We start from the raw sequence: 15,511 nt of genomic DNA, 5'->3' as shown, positions 1-15,511 counted from the left end.
CGCCACATCAAGGGAACTGTCTAGGTGATTGCTGAGCAAGTTAGCGCCACTGGAGTGGGTTAGTGGTAGAGAAAGGGAGGGTGGTTCCCCTTGGGGTGGTTGGACAGTGATTCCCTGTTACCATCCACCCAGCCAGCTGCTGTGGGGCAGTGGGAGACGCACCCAGGAGCTTGGGGTTAGGAGGGGAGTGTTGGTGGGGCTGAAGGAACACCAGGGTGCCTTAGGGAAGGGGAAGAGGCTGGAGTGGGTACCAAACCAAAGCCCTGTCCCTGAAGCTTTTTAGCAGAGGTGGGAGCAGAGCGGGAAACATGTTTCAACCAGAGACCCCAGGTGAGGCTGAAGTGTCACCAAGCCGGGGCCCAGATGGCTCTCCGGGGCCAGGAAGCCAGCACAGCAAGGATGTCTGTAGTTTGCTCTCACCCACGTCTGGCAACTTGGCTTAAGCCTTCGGGAGGACGCTGAAGCAGAGATGGTCCGTTCCCAGATCGGTCTCTTGGTCCCTGAAAGACACTGAGCTTTGAGCGGCCCACTGAGGCACCCCTCCCCCAGCCGTGCCTGGACCAGAGGGCTCTGGCACCATCTGGTTTCCTTTGCCTGGTGTGGGACTATCTCAGGAGAGGCCAATGCAGCTCCAACCTAGTGGGGGTTCAGAGCACTGCTTGTTCAAGTCCTTCCGGGTCTTGGGATGTGTGAACTTTCCTCTCTGGGGACCAGTACCCATGGAGGAAAACGCCATGGGTAGGATCAAGATCTTTTTCAGGCCTGCTATAGCCAAGAAGTTGAGAGCTTTTAGACAAGGCTGTAGGGAAGAATTCTTTGGCCACCTTTTGAAGTTCCTACTTGGGCACAGGGGAGTCACCCTTCTCCAGCTTCCAGTGTGAACTGAGAAAGGGAAACCCTCTCTCTGGAGAAGCTGGGACCTTCCCAGCACGAGAAACCTCCGCAGGCCCCTGCCTGGCTCAGGGCTAGCCTTCGGGGGGGACTGGAGTTTCCTGAGAAGGGAACAAGGGAGCCACAGTCCTCCCCTGAGCTCTGATCAGCAGAGGGCCTATGCTGTGTGTCATTAGGATAGCTTGGTGTTGTCTACACCCCATTAGTAAGTTCCGTCTGAACGTGTCCTCACTGTTCATCGTCCAATTTGGTAACATTGATTTTGGTCCAGACCCCTTCTGCTGCTGCTGGGTTTGAGCTTCAGTGCAGGTGGAATGACATTCAAATAAAGAAACACTTTATATCACCCATGCTAGCTTCTCCTTCTCTGAGTTGGCCCCCAGGGGATTAAGAGGGGCGAGATTCAACCTGACCCTTTGTACCAGCCGTGGCTGCGTATTAACAGACCTTATGTGAAGGTAGCCAGACCATGACTGACATGGAACCCAGCACCACTTTCAATCCTGGCTTTCATCCTCAAGGACACCTCATGGCCTGAAGTGGCTGCCTGGACTCGTCACTTTGATCCACAATTTCATTTTAAAGAGACTTCTGGAGATCCCATAGGACTGAGTCACACTGCACACCTAACTGAAATGTAATCTGTTAACAAATAAAATTGTTGTTGTTTCCAAGGCGAAAGGAGAGAAGAGCTGGCAGTCTCTGCCAGCTCCTGATTACATGGGCTTGAAAACAAGGCTCCACCCTTTTCTGCCTGTGTGGCCTTGGTCAAGTCCTTTCACTTCTCTCTAAAGTAAGGAACAAATGAGGGAATGCGTGTGAATTGCTTTGCAGTGTCTTGCACATAGTTAACATGCCCCATGTGTCAGCTACATTGATTATAATTTTTGCACTTGGGAATTGAATCTTCATTCAACACATTTTGAGCACATAGTATCTGCTAGGAACTTAAAGTAACAAAATCAGAGTTTCTGTCTTAAGGGTCTGGTTGGGGAGATGAAGTCTGCCTGGTACAAGGTACTGTGGGTACCCCAGGTAGGGATACCTTGCATGGCTTTAGGTGGGGTGGGTAGAGCAGGGGATGGACAATTTTAACTGTAGGATGAACAGGAGGTAGGCAGGCAGGCAGGGGCAAGGAGAGCCATTCATGAAAGACAGCGCAGCTTGGGGAAAAAGGCTGAGATGAGAAACCGAAATGAAGCTGTGAAGAAATAAGAGCAATTTAGAAACGCTGAACTGTAAACTGTGAGGTAGGGAGGGTCAGAGATTAATCTGGAGAGATCAGCACAGGCCAGATGATGACTAAGCTCTGATGCTGTGTACAGCAGTTCAGACCTAAGAGCAATGGGGCAGGAATTTAAGCAGGAAAAGGACACAATTAGATAGGCATTTCAGAAAGATCACTCTGGTTGTAGTGTTAGGGGGTTGAGTTAGATGGAGACAATTTTAAGAAAAAGTAAAGCAGAAGTCTGGCCTGAAGCAAGGTGGTGGCAGTGCTTTTGAGAGAGGTAAGGAATTCAATATTTAGGAAATAGAAATTACACTTAGTAACTGACTGATTGTGGGGATAATGGATACAGTGGCGTCAAGGAGGAGAGTTAAATTTTTTGCTTGGGGGGAAAAGAAAAATTTGCCAGTATAGCAGGGGAGCAAGATAATCAGTTCAATTTGAGACATGCATGTGGGACATCCTGGTGGACTGTCCAGTAGTCAGTTGGCTTAATTAATTTGGGAGCTCAAGAGAAAGATTTGGGCCAGAAACACAAACACATGCAGGTAATGGTTGACATATGAAGTACAGATGAGCTTGTTCAGGGTGACTGTGTAGTGTGAAAAGAGCATGGGGCTGCAAAATGCTGGAAAACAACAACATATAAAGGTCAGAGGAATGGATGTCCAGAGAGTCAGAGCTATGACGAGAACCATGAGAATGTGGTGTTAGCGAAACCAAGGAGTTAGAATTCAAGGGGAAGGTCAACTGATCAGATGGAGCAGAGGTCCAGAATTAGGGACTTAAAAATGTGTCTCCTAGATTTGGGAACAAGGAAGCTACTGCTGGATTTGGTAAAAGCCTGTTCAGAGGAGTGAGGTTAGAGCCAAAATGAGGTCTGTTCAGGAAGAGAATGGGAGGTGACTGAGTGCGGGTCACCTTCTGGAGAAGCGTGTCTAAGAAGGGAGAATCGGTGAGTGGAACTCTTTCAGGAAATCTTAAGTAGAGTGAACAAGCAGTGGACAAATACCAGCATGTAATCCAGAGGAGGAGGAGGAGCTCTGAATGTAGGTCATGGCCGGTAAGAGTTTAAAGATAATGAGAGGATGACTAATGGAAGAGGCGAGGAAGCCTCTTTTTGGGGGTAAAGTACAACGTTTAGGGAGCTCTTGCCCGATGGCGTCCAATTCTTCAGTGAAGCAGGAGGCAACACTGTCTACTGAAAGAGAAGGGAATGAGCAAGGGGTTTGAGAAGAATTATGAAAGTTTGGAACAGTTGCTAAAGGAGCTGTCCAAGGATATAAAAGGATCAAGAAAAGGACTGATGGGTGACCATGAATATGTGGTGACACCAACAGATGGGAGGGCAGGCACAGAAGGTAGACTATAGACTGAAAGGGAGGTGCAAGGTAAGCCGAGTCAGAGAGCCACCAACAGATCTAGGCTGGGTATGGGAAAAGGAGAGCCTGCAATGGGGCAAACTGACGGAGGAAATGGAGAAATCAAGGTGCTAAAGTTTACGTGAAAAAGCTGGAAGGTTAGGAGACTGTATCTAATTAGAAAGTTGGGTATTTGACCTGAATATTCTGAGTAATTCTTATAAAAGACTTTGAGATGTGAGGCAACCTGGTTAGGATGTCTACCCAAATGGTAAGGATAATGGCAGAAATTGGTGTGCAGAAGACAAGCCAAGTTGCCCCAAAAATCAAAGAATCAGAGAGAGAGGTTGGACAGTTAAGATGACAGCAGGAAGAAGGCTGAAAGCGCAGTAACCAATGCGTGAGCAGCAGAGGAAGCAGGGATTTTTAATCTGAGGGATAAGATATATTTTGTCTGGAAACATTTAGGGAGAGCCTCCACGCAACAGGATGTGAGAGAAGGAGCAGCCTCCACGTCAGAGGCTGCAAAGGAGGTGGCGTCCTAACGAGAGAACCATATTCAGTCAAGGCCAACAGACAATATGGAGGAGGTAGGGGTTTGTCCATCAAAGAAAAGAGCACTGCAGAAAAGTTGGGAGGGAAGGATGGTATGTCGTAAAATTAGAGAGCGCTGGGAAGCCAGACGACATGGAGGACTGTCATTTTGGGAGGTGACTAAGGAGCATGAAATTGGTAGAACTCACCAGACTCCAAGTTTCCAACAGAGCTCTAGTTTGAAACCCCTTTCAAGTCCACTGAGGCAGAGCAGAAGGACTGGTGACACCATCTGCTGGCACCCATACAGATCTGGAGTTCTGGAAAGCTCATTTAGGTGCCGAAATTCAACCTGAGTGGGTTGGAGGCTTCTTCAGATTCATTTAGTCATTCAACAAAATATGTGTCAAATGCCTGTTCTGCTCAGGTACTGCCAGGCTCTAGAAATACACAAATAAGTCAGACAGAGACCCCAGGCTCAAATGACATTAGGTCACTTAGTAGCAGGGCTGTTTGCCTGTTTATTGTGGCTATGTAAGGCTTTGTTCTTTGTTTTGTTAGACATATTGCAGCATAAGACAAATGTACAGGCAGATGACCTATTAAACATAACCTTCTCACCATAACCAAAGAAAATCTTGCTGACCGCCCCAGAAGCCTTTCCAGTGCCCCCAAACACTACCCCCCTTCCTTCCCTCCTAAGAGTAACCACCGCCTGGATTTTTATTGTAATCACTTTCCAACTTCTATAATTTTTTTCATCCAAGTGAGCATCTTTAAACAAAATCGTTTAGTTTTGACTATTCTTTGGATATGTCTTTACTCACTTTGTTTCTTTTCATCCCTCCTTGCAATTTGTTGAAGAAACTGGACCATTTGTTATGTAGTGTTCCACAGCTGGGATTTTGCTGGCTCCATTCTTGTGGTTTAGCTGAACAAGTTCCCTCTGTTCTCTGTAGTTCCAGAAAACTGGATCTAGATGCTTATTCACATTCAAGTGTATGTTTGAACATTTTAATGACTGCTTCATAGTTGTTGTTGTTTTTTAATCAAGAGATACATAGTATCTAATTGCTTTTGTGTAATTACGGGTTAAACAATAGTGATGCTCCAAACCTATCATTCTCTTATTTGTGGGAGAGCTTCTATAAAGGGAAACATCCTCATTTTCGATCTAGCCAGATAGTGGTACAACTTGTATAGGAAAGGCAAGAATAATGCTGGAGTATTTCCCTTTATTTTCTAGTTTTCAAAAATAGAGTTGGTTCCCTAACATCCTCCCAAGATGAACAATTATTATGTTTTGGTACCATTATGAACTCATGGATTTAAACATACTTGATTCCATTACAGTTATCATAATTAATGCTTAAAATGTTGTCGCTGGTTAGCAGAAGCCTCTTTAAATTGGTGTGTCTTTTTTTTTTTTTTTTAATATTTATTTATTTGGCTGCACCAGGTCTTAGTTGTGGCACGTGGGATCTTTAGTTGCAGCATGCAGACTCAGTTGGGGCATGTGGACTCTTAAGTGGTTCTCAAGGACATTGGATTCATTTGCTTCCTCTCACATTAAAGCCCTCATATATAATACCACAAATATAACTACTAAAACCATATTATTTTCTGCTTATTTCTTTGTAGTTGCACTGTACTTACATTGCCTAGGTCACATGAACCAGCTGACACTGCAGTCTCACCTTATATTCCTCATTCATTCTTAGTTCTACACGTAGCTAACTGCATATAATTAACTCACAACCAGACTTTCTGTTGCTGTTTCTTAAGATAGTTTGGTCATCCAAATCAGCTCAGTTTCTAACATATTCCTAAGAAAGAATTAACAGGAATAAAGTTTCCCAGGTTCTGGCATAAGGATGACAGTTTGCTGCTATTACATAGTTGGTACGAAACTTTTGGTTCATAGTCTCTTTGAGTATCTTAAATATATTATTCCATTCTCTTTTGCCATAAAGTGTGGCTGTCAAAAAACCTGACAGAGGGACTTCCCTGGTGGCGCAGTGGTTAAGAATCCGTCTGCCAATGCAGGGGACACGAGTTTGATCCCCGGCCTGGGAAGATCCCACATGCCGCAGAGCAACTAAGCCCGTGCACCACAACTACTGAGCCTGCACTCCAGAGCCCATGCGCCACAACTACTGAGCCCACGTGCCTAGAGCCCGTGCTCCGCAACAAGAGAAGCCACCGCAATGAGAAGCCCGTGCACCGCAATGAAGAGTAGCCCCTGCTCCCTGCAACTAGAGAAAGCCCGCGCACAGCAACGAAGAACCAATGCAGCCATAAAACAAACCAAAACCTGACAGAGCTTAATTTTCCTTCCATTGTAAATAACTTTTTAGGCCTAGATATCCAAGATTTTTTCTTTTCTTTAAACTCCAACAATTTTAGAATGTCTTGATATTGGGTTTGAATTCTTGGTTGAATTTACAAGGTATGCATTATGTTCTTTCAGTCTGTAGTTGAAATATTTAAGGAAAAGTTTTCTTGAATTATAACTTTTGGTATTTGTTCTGTTCTCTTGCTTTTATTTTATGTTGTGAAACGATCACCGCAATGTCTAATCAACATCCGTCATCACACTGTTACAAAAATTGTTTTCTTGTGATTTTTTTTTTTTTTTTTTCCTGCGGTACTCAGGCCTCTCACCGTTGTGGCCTCTCCTGCTGCGGAGCACAGGCTCCGGACGCGGAGGCTCAGCAGCCATGGCTCACGGGCCCAGCCGCTCCGCGGCATGTGGGATCCTCCCGGACCAGGGCACGAACCCGTGTCCCCTGCATCGGCAGGCGGACTCTCAACCACTGCGCCACCAGGGAAGCCCGATGAGAACTTTTAAGATCTACTCCTTTAGCAACTTGCAAATTCAGTATTATTATTATTTTAAAATTTATTTATTTTATTTATTTTTGGTTGCATTGGGTCTTCGTTGTTGCGCGCAGGCTTTCTCTAGTTGCGGTGAGCGGGGGCTACTCTTTGTTGTGGTGCACGGGCTTCTCATTGTGGTGGCTTCTCTCGTTGCGAAGCACAGGCTCTAGGAGCGCAGGCTTCAGTAGTTGTGGCATGCAGGCTCAGTAGTTGTGGCTCACGAGCTCTAGAGCGCAGGCTCAGTAGTTGTGGTGCACGGACGGGCTTAGTTGCTCCACGTCATGTGGGATCTTCCCAGACCAGGGCTCGAACCCGTGTCCCCTGCATTGGCAGGTGGATTCTTAACCACGGCGCCACCAGGGAAGCCCGCAAATACAGTATTATTAACTCTAGTCAACAGGCTGTATATTACATCCCTAGGACTTATTTATAACTCCAAGTTTGACCTTTTGACCACCTTCACCCATCTGGCCTACCTCCCAACCTCCACCTCTGGCAACCAACCACAAATCTGTTCTCTGTATCCCTGAGTTTTTTTTTTTTGTTTGTTTGTTTTTTTAAGATTACCCATATAAGTGAGATCATATGGTATCTGTCTTTTTCTAAATTACTTCACTTAGCATAATGCCCTCAAGGAGCAACCATGTTGTTGCAAATGGTGTGATTTCATTTTTTGCTTATGGCTGTCATTGTAAATATACATTTTCTTTATCCATTCATCCATTTATGGACATGTAGGATGTTTCCATATCTAGGCTACTGTAAGTAATGCTGCAGTGAACATGGGGGTGCAAATGTCTTTTTGAGTTAGTCTTTTTTTTTTCAGGTAAATACCCAGAAGTGGGATTGCTGGATCATATGGTAGTTCTATTTTTAATTCTCTGAGAAACCTCTGTACTGGTTTCCATGGAGGCTGCAAAAATTTACATCCCCACCAAGAGTGCACATGGGTTCACTTTTCTCCACATCTTCATTGAACTGATTTGTCTTTTTGATAACAGCCATTCTAACAGGTGTGAAGTGGTATTTCATTGTAGTTTTGATTTACATTTCCCTGGTGATTAGTGATGTGGAGCACCTTTTATGTCCTGTTTGCCATCTGTCTCTCTTACTTGGAAAAGTATATTCAGATCCTCTGCCCATTTTTTAATTGCAATTTTTCTTTTTGAGTTATATGAGTTCTTTATATATTTTTAGATACTAACACCTTATCAGATATATGATTTGTAAATATTTTCTCCCATTCAGTAGGTTGCCTTTTCATTTTGTCCATGGTTCCCCTTCTTCTGCTGTGCAGACGATTTTTAGTTTGAGGTAGTCTCACTTGTTTACTTTGGCTTTTGTTGCTTGTGTGGTGTCAAATCCAAAAAATCATAATCAAGACCGATGGCAAGGAGCTTTTTACTGCCTATGTTTTCTTCTAGGAGTTTCATAGTTTCAAGTATTACATTCAAGTCTTTAATCCATTGAGTTTATTTCTGTACATGGTGTAAGACAGTGGTCCCATTACATTCTTTTACACGTGGCTGTCCAGTTTTCCCACTTATTGAAGAGACTGTCCTTTTCCCTGTTGTATATTCTTGGCTCCTCTGTCATAAATTAATTGATCATATATGCCTGAGTTTATTTTTGGGTTCTCTGTTCTGTTCCATTTATCTATGTGTCTTTTTTTTTTAATACTGTTGTAATCACCACAGCTTTGTAATATAGTTTGAAATCAGAAAGCATGATGCCCGCCTCCAGCTTTGTTCTTTCTCAAGATTGCTTTGGCTATTCAGGGTCTTTTGTGGTTCCACATATATTTTAGGATTGTTTGCTCTACTTCTGTGAAATACGCCATTGGAATTTTGGTAAGGATTGCACTCAATCTTAAGATTGCTTTTGGTTGTCTGTTTACTTGTTGTTGAGTTTTAAGAGCTCTTTGTATGTTGCGTAACAGTCCCTTATTAGAGATGTCTTTTGCAAGTATTTTCTCCCAGTATGTGGCTTGTCTTCTCACTCTGTTAGTGTATTTTTTAGAACAGATGTTAATTTTAAAGTCCAGCTTACCAATTATTTCTTTCATGAATGGTGGTTTTGGTGTTGTATCTAAAAAGTCATCGCCAAACCCAAGGTTTTCTAGATTTTCTGTTATTGTCTAGGTATAGTTTTGCATTTAGGTCTGTGATACATTGAGTTAGTTTTTGTTAAGAGTTGTTTGTTTTTTTCCTTAAATTTATTTATTTATTTATGGCTGTGTTGGGTCTTCATTGCTGCGCACGGGCTTTCTCTAGTTGCAGCGAGTGGGAGCTACTCTTTGTTGCGGTGCGTGGGCATCTCATTGTGGTGGCTTCTCTTGTTCGAAGCACGGGCTCTAGATGTGTGGGCTTCAGTAGTTGTGGCTTGCGGTCTCCAGAGCGCAGGCTCAGTAGTTGTGGCACACCAGCTTAGTTGCTCCGTGGCATGTGGGATCTTCTCAGACTATGACTCGAACCCATGTCCCCTGCACTGGCAGGCGGATTCATTAAAAAAAAAAAAATTATTTATTTGGCTGCATTGGGTCTTCGTTGCTGAAAGCAGGCTTCCTCTAGTTGTGTCAAGCAGGGGCTACTGTTTGTTGCAGTGTGCGGGCTTCATTAATTGTGGCATGCAGGCTCAGTAGTTGTGGCTCTTGGGCTCTAGAGCGCAGGATCAGTAGTTGTGGCACACGGGCTTACTTGCTCCATGGCATGTGGGCTCTTCCCGGACCAGGGCTCGAACCCGTGTCCCCTGCATTGGCAGGCAGATTTTTAACCACTGCACCACCAGGGAAGTCCTGTGAAGAGTGTTTAAGGTCTGTGTCTAGATTCATTTTTTGCACGTGGATGTCCAACTGTTCCAGCCCCATTTGTTGAAGACTATCTTTTCCCCACCGTATTGCCCTTGCTTGTTTGTCAAATATCAGTTGATTGTATTTGTGTGGGTTTGCTTCCGGGTGCTCTATCAACCTATTTGTCTATTCTTATTCCAGTACCATGCTATTTTGACTACTGTAGCTTTATAGTAAGTCTCAAAGGCTGGCTGACTTCATTCTTCCCTTTTAACACTGTGTTGGCTACTCTGGGTCTTTTTCCTCTGCCTATAAACTTTAGAATAATTTTGTTGATATCCAGAAAACAACCTGCTGGGATTTTATTTTATTTATTTTTGGCTGTGTTGGGTCTTTGTTGCTGCGCGCAGGCTTTCTCTAGTTGCGTTGAGTGAGGGTTGCTCTTCGTTGTGGTGGGCAGCCTTCTCACTGCAGTGGCTTCTCTTGTTGCAGAGCACGGGCTCTAGGTGCGCAGGCCTCAGTAGTTGCGGCACGTGTGCTCAGTATTTGTGGCTCGCGGGCTCTAGAGCACAGGCTCAGTAGTTGTGGCGCACGGGCTTAGTTGCTCTGCGGCACGTGGGATATTCCTGGACCAGGACTCAAACCTGTGTCCCCTGCATTGGCAGGCAGGTTCTTAACCACTGCGCCACCAGGGAGGCCCTATCTGCTGGGATTTTGATTGGGATTACGAATCTAAAGGTCAAGTTGAGATCAGACATCCTGACATTGAGTCTTCCCATTCATGGCCATGGAATATCCCTGTTTCTTTAGTTCTTTGATTTCTTTCATCAAGAATTCTGTAGTTTTACCCATATAGGTCTTTTAGATATTTTGTTAGATTTATACCTATTTCATTTTTTCAGTTCTTATGTAAATGTTAGTGTTTAAACTTTCAAATTCCAGTTGTTCGTATGTAAGGAAGCAACTGACATTTATATCATTAACCTTATACCTTGCAACCTTGCTATAACTGCTTATTAGTTGCATCTTTTTATTTTGGGGGGGTCAATTCTTTTGGATTTTCTATAAGACAATTATGTCCTCCTCTGTGAACAGTCATTTGTTTTCCCAATCTGTATACCTGTTATTTCCTTTTCCTGTCCTATTTCATTAGCATGCTTTTATCTGTGGGGATATTATTCTGCTCCTTTCTTGTAACTGTTTGGAATTTGACTATGGTACTTTCTGTTACCCATTTTTATGGGTAAATAAAGGGAGGTATGATTTCTTTCTAGTTTCAATGTTTTACAGCACATTTTTTCTGTATGTGTAAAATATTAAAATATGGACTGTGCAAACAATAGCAGTTGACATTCAGCAGAACAATTAATTTTTTTACATATTTATTTATTTATATTATTTTTGGCTGTGTTGGGTCTTCATTGCTGTGTGTGGGCTTTCTCTAGTTGCAGCGAGCAGGGGCTTCTCTTCGTTGCGGTGCATAGGCTTCTCATTGCGGTGGCTTTTCTTGTTGTGGAGCATGGGCTCTAGGTGAGCGGGCTTCAGTAGTTGTGGCACGTGGGCTCAGTAGTTGTGGCTCCTGGGCTCTGGAGCACAGGCTTAGTAGTTACGGCACACGAGCTTAGTTGCTCTGCGGCATGTGGGATCTTCCCGGACCAGGGCTTGAACCCATGTCCCCTGCGCTGGCAGGCGGATCTTTAACCACTGCGCCACCAGGGAAGCCCCAGCAGAACAACCTATGACCAACTTGTTTCTCTCAGGAGTTAAAGAACAAGGTAAGTTATTTAACACTTTTATGGACAATCCTAGTTTCACTCATTCAAAATACTTTATTTAATGTGATCCTCCACCTCTCCTGCTCAATTTGGATTCTATCAGGAGTTTCTTTTCAGTGTGGAGCTCTGTCCTGGGAGCTTTGCTGTTTAGAATTGTCTTGGGCCCAGACTGCTCCAGCCCCTTCAGACTTACCCAAGCACCTTTGCCCGCACTGCAAATCCCTTCTAGTTTGACTGTTGTTCTCAAATTGGCTCGCTGAACTTCCAAGTGAGTGCTCGTTTGGAGTTCTGAGACCCATCAGACACACCATTGCTTCCTCTGGAACAGAACGTGATACCATGAAGGTCTTGTGGCTATTGGTGTTTTGAGGCTCATGGGTATGTGTAATTTTCCTATAAAGTTGCCCAAGGTTTTGTATCTCAGAGTAAGTTTTGAGTGTAGGAGCAGGGAAAAGTTATAGAGGAACACCATCTCCTTCAATAACTATGCTTTTTCTCCAAGCTGTTTCCTGTATTCATCTTCAGCACAGGAACCTTTCTGTCTCTGAGCCTCATAGCAGGTTATGAAGGCTGTGCTGATGAACTGATAATCAGTGTAGTTTCAAAGTAAATGGCCTACTCCATTTGGACAATAGTGCATTTTTTTCTTCAGGGTGACCTTTAGTAAACAGAGAACCATGCACCATCAAAATGATGCCTGAAGGCTAAAAAGCCCAGACTGCTTTTTAAGGCAAGAACTGGTATGATATACTTTTCCTGCTAGTTAAGTGATTTCTAGTCAGTTTCAAAGCATCTCTAGCTATCTCTTTTTGTTTCCTGGGTAAACTGCAAAATTTCCAATACTGTCAGTTGGAGCCTGCCATTTAGAAGAGAGAAATCTTGGACACATTATATCCTCTGAAACTAATAAAAAATTATAGAATGGGAATAATATACCTACCTTAACATATTCTAAGGATGAATGAGACAACCAATGACATAAATGGAAGAGCCTGATTAACTGTGAAGTTGTATACAAGGTGCACTTGCTTATTTCTTTAATACAGTTCAGCTTCTAATATTTATATCACATCGAAAGCAACGTATCTAGTAATAGAGAAGGAGGCTGTCTTATCTTCATATTCCCAGCACCTTACATATAGCCTAGCACTCAGTAGCTGTTTAGTAAAGGATTATAGCCTGATCTTAATCATAAAATGGTGAAGGAAGATCAGTCTGTATTCCTGACCCCATTATGGACAAAACAACACCAAGAGCACAGTCTCCTGAATGTGGGTCCATCTTTGCTCTCTTCAAGTAAGGACAGCGTTAGGAAAACCAGGCAAGCCAAGGTCACAGAACTGGACAAAGAAGTTCTCAACTTATGATTATTATGGTTAAGAATTTTATTATCAAAATTATTACATCTCTTGTGAAAGTTCAAATGTTACAGCAAGGTGTAAACACTCCACTTGAGAAAGAAGTGATACTTCTTCCCTTCCAAGAGTCCCCCCCACCCCCCGCCCCCACCCCCCCCCCCAGAGGTCTGGTCTTGACAGCACCCTGCCCACACAGAGTGGCTGGGGTCTCTGCACGTGCCAGGCAGGGTGAGGGCCGCCTGCCCGCTGGCCTCTCCCCTCAGTCAAAAGCCAAGGGGAGAATGCAAACCCCAGCCCAAATGGAGAGACATTTACATACGTTTTATATAATATACAAAGAAACCAGCATCCCAGGCAACATGATTTCCACTCCCAACGCTCTCCCAGACTGATGGGTTTGTGGGGGAAACAAAAAGAAAAGTATTCTGCTGAAGTCTCAGCATTAAAAAAAAATCTCCCCTCATTTGAGCAAACACCTGATTTCAATTTTGAAAAAGTGAAATTTTGTAACAGTCACACACAAAGAGAGAAGACTGTGCATATGATAGTTGTAGGAGAGGGTAGAAAGAAAGGGGATGTAAGAGGCTGAGGGAAAAAAGGAGAAAACAAACTGGAGGGAAGGAAGGAGGGAGACTCACAGTATTATCTTGTCCAAAAGAAAGAAGTAAGGTCCACTGCAGCACCAGGGATTACACCTGTCAGATATCTGCTACCCCTACCATGGTTATAACTGAATACAAAATTAGATAAATAAAAACACGCCGGATATTACAGTAAACAAGTGAAAGAAATAAGCTGGCAACCGTATGGAATTTAAAAAGATTGTGTACCCCACCTGGCTGGCTCCAGGGCTCCTGCAGGGGTGTACAACAGGCACAATGCACTGATGGGGAGAAGCCAGTCTGCTCTCATCTCTCATCCAGAACAGTGTTATTAGGTATGTGGGTGGCTTTATAACACTCTCACCTGGGCCACTCTCAAATAAGCATCTCCCAAAGAAACGTGGGACATGCCACACACAATCACAGCCCTGTCGGTGCCATTCCACAAATGTATCTTTCCACTCTTACCCTGCAGTCACGAGTGCATGCTCCCCAATCATGGAGGCAGTCCTACTCAGGGGATCGTCAACTCCTGATTAATTGGGAGTAGAAAAAATAAAATTCAAAGAATTCCCTAACCACCTGGGACCCTTCCTAATCAAATTTATTGCCAAAAGCTGATAAGTAGCAATGCAATTGGCCCATCTCAGTTACATCTCTTTTCTTTGCCTACTTACTTCATAGATTACTGAGCTGTGAAATAGCTTGGGGAAGGGGAGTGGGATGGTACCAGCTGGGGGCTCAGACAATCTACTAGGACAGTCTGCTCCTGAATAATCAAGAGTTGACCATGAGCTCTTCCTCAGAGATCCAGGCACCCCTCAGTCAAAGCACACTCCAAGCTTCACTATCCCCGCCTCTTTCTTGGTGTTTCTAAGACAAAGGTAAGGAATATTCTTGGGTGGACACATCTTGGCCAGATAACTGCTTTTGGAATGGTTGTCTTATATACCTACCTTTTTTCTTAAGTGCATAAAACCCTAACACTACTCAGATGGCTTGGGGCTTTGAGATTTGCTCTTCTCACCATTTTTTCCTTTGAAAACTTTTTTTTTTTTTGATTTAAAAAGATGTCCTCACTGCACAAGTGACTACAGGATACAGGCAAGGATGGGAGACGGAGGCTTCAACACAACTCATTGCACTTAGAACCATTACTAACCGAAACACCATTTGCTTGTCAACAATGTACCCTTAACAGCAGGGAGAAACTTCTTTATAGTCTCTGCTTCAGACAAGATTTACATCTTTCTCCAAGGCCAGAGCCAGTCACGACCACAAGTCTTGTTTCTTGTTGACCAGACCCAATCCTCTGGCACCTTGTACCCCCTCCCCCAGCAATATGCTCGGCCTAGGTTCCAGAGGCAGCTGGAAGGAAGCAGCTATGGGCTCATTCAAGTTCTGTTTGCCCAAATCCAGAAGCCCTAGGAAAGTCCTGTCTGAGTCTTGACCCCTGACCCCTGCAGTGGCTGGAGCCGGTACTGGTGCACACCCCCACTCCCTCGATGTGGGTAGTGCTGTGAATTGGAAACCGCAGATACCCTGGAGGCCTGGTAGGCAGCTGACTGCCCAGCACTGGGCAGACTGATAGTCCGGAAGTCTGATGGCAATGACGACCTAGAGTTCTGAGGAAAGGAGGTGGAACTCAGAGTTCCTGTGCTGGACTGGGAAACCGAGTCTGAGGTCGGCGAGTCTGAGGGGCCCTGCGGGGTAGGGCTAGCAGCACTAGAAGGGCAGCTCCTCCTTGGAAGACTGCTGCCAGTGCTGTTTCCAGAATGTGGCTGGCTGCTATAATACCCTGGTGTCCCCGTAAATGGGGCCAACGAGTCTGTGGACACAGGGTGGGCAGGGCTGGAATAGGACGTGGAAGAGAGGGAGGATTCTGAAGAACCATGAGAAGGGGGGTTCCCAGGTCTCAGTGCAGTAGTTCGATAACTGTATCCCGGAGACTGGGTGGGATGTCCTCTAAAGGGGGAGGAACTCTGTTGAAGGAGGCTTTGTGATTCTGTCCGTGGACTATCACACTGCAGGAGCTAGAAAGAGTTGGGAGGAAAACATAAGGAGGTGAAAAAGTCCCTATTTAAGCCATTTAGG

General features: G+C 44.5%; 2 protein-coding genes across 21 annotated transcripts in view; one reads left to right on the top strand and one right to left on the bottom strand.

The window, feature by feature from the left end:
- Positions 1 to 11,032, top strand: part of LHFPL4 (LHFPL tetraspan subfamily member 4) — a 41,333-nt gene extending 30,301 nt beyond the window's left edge. Inside the window, exon 3 of the mRNA XM_073787616.1 lies at positions 5,988 to 11,032. Coding sequence (XP_073643717.1) covers positions 5,988 to 6,040 — 53 coding nt within the window. The 3' untranslated portion in view covers positions 6,041 to 11,032. The remainder of the gene's footprint in view (positions 1 to 5,987) is intronic.
- The window catches only part of SETD5 (SET domain containing 5), an 89,995-nt gene continuing 79,716 nt past the window's right edge, over positions 5,233 to 15,511 (bottom strand). For 19 of the 20 annotated variants that reach the window (XM_033865333.2, XM_073787610.1, XM_073787609.1 and 16 more), the window contains one exon: positions 12,819 to 15,450. In XM_033865333.2, coding sequence (XP_033721224.1) covers positions 14,842 to 15,450 — 609 coding nt within the window. In that variant the 3' untranslated portion in view covers positions 12,819 to 14,841. Of the gene's footprint in view, positions 11,777 to 12,818; positions 15,451 to 15,511 lie in introns of those variants that run through there. The other variant, XM_033865344.2, reaches the window with a different exon arrangement.

Source organism: Tursiops truncatus, chromosome 10, assembly GCF_011762595.2.
Source record: "Tursiops truncatus isolate mTurTru1 chromosome 10, mTurTru1.mat.Y, whole genome shotgun sequence".
Taxonomy (NCBI): domain Eukaryota; kingdom Metazoa; phylum Chordata; class Mammalia; order Artiodactyla; family Delphinidae; genus Tursiops; species Tursiops truncatus.
The sequence above is the reverse complement of the archived record's forward strand: the minus strand, read 5'-3'. Positions and strand labels throughout refer to the sequence as shown.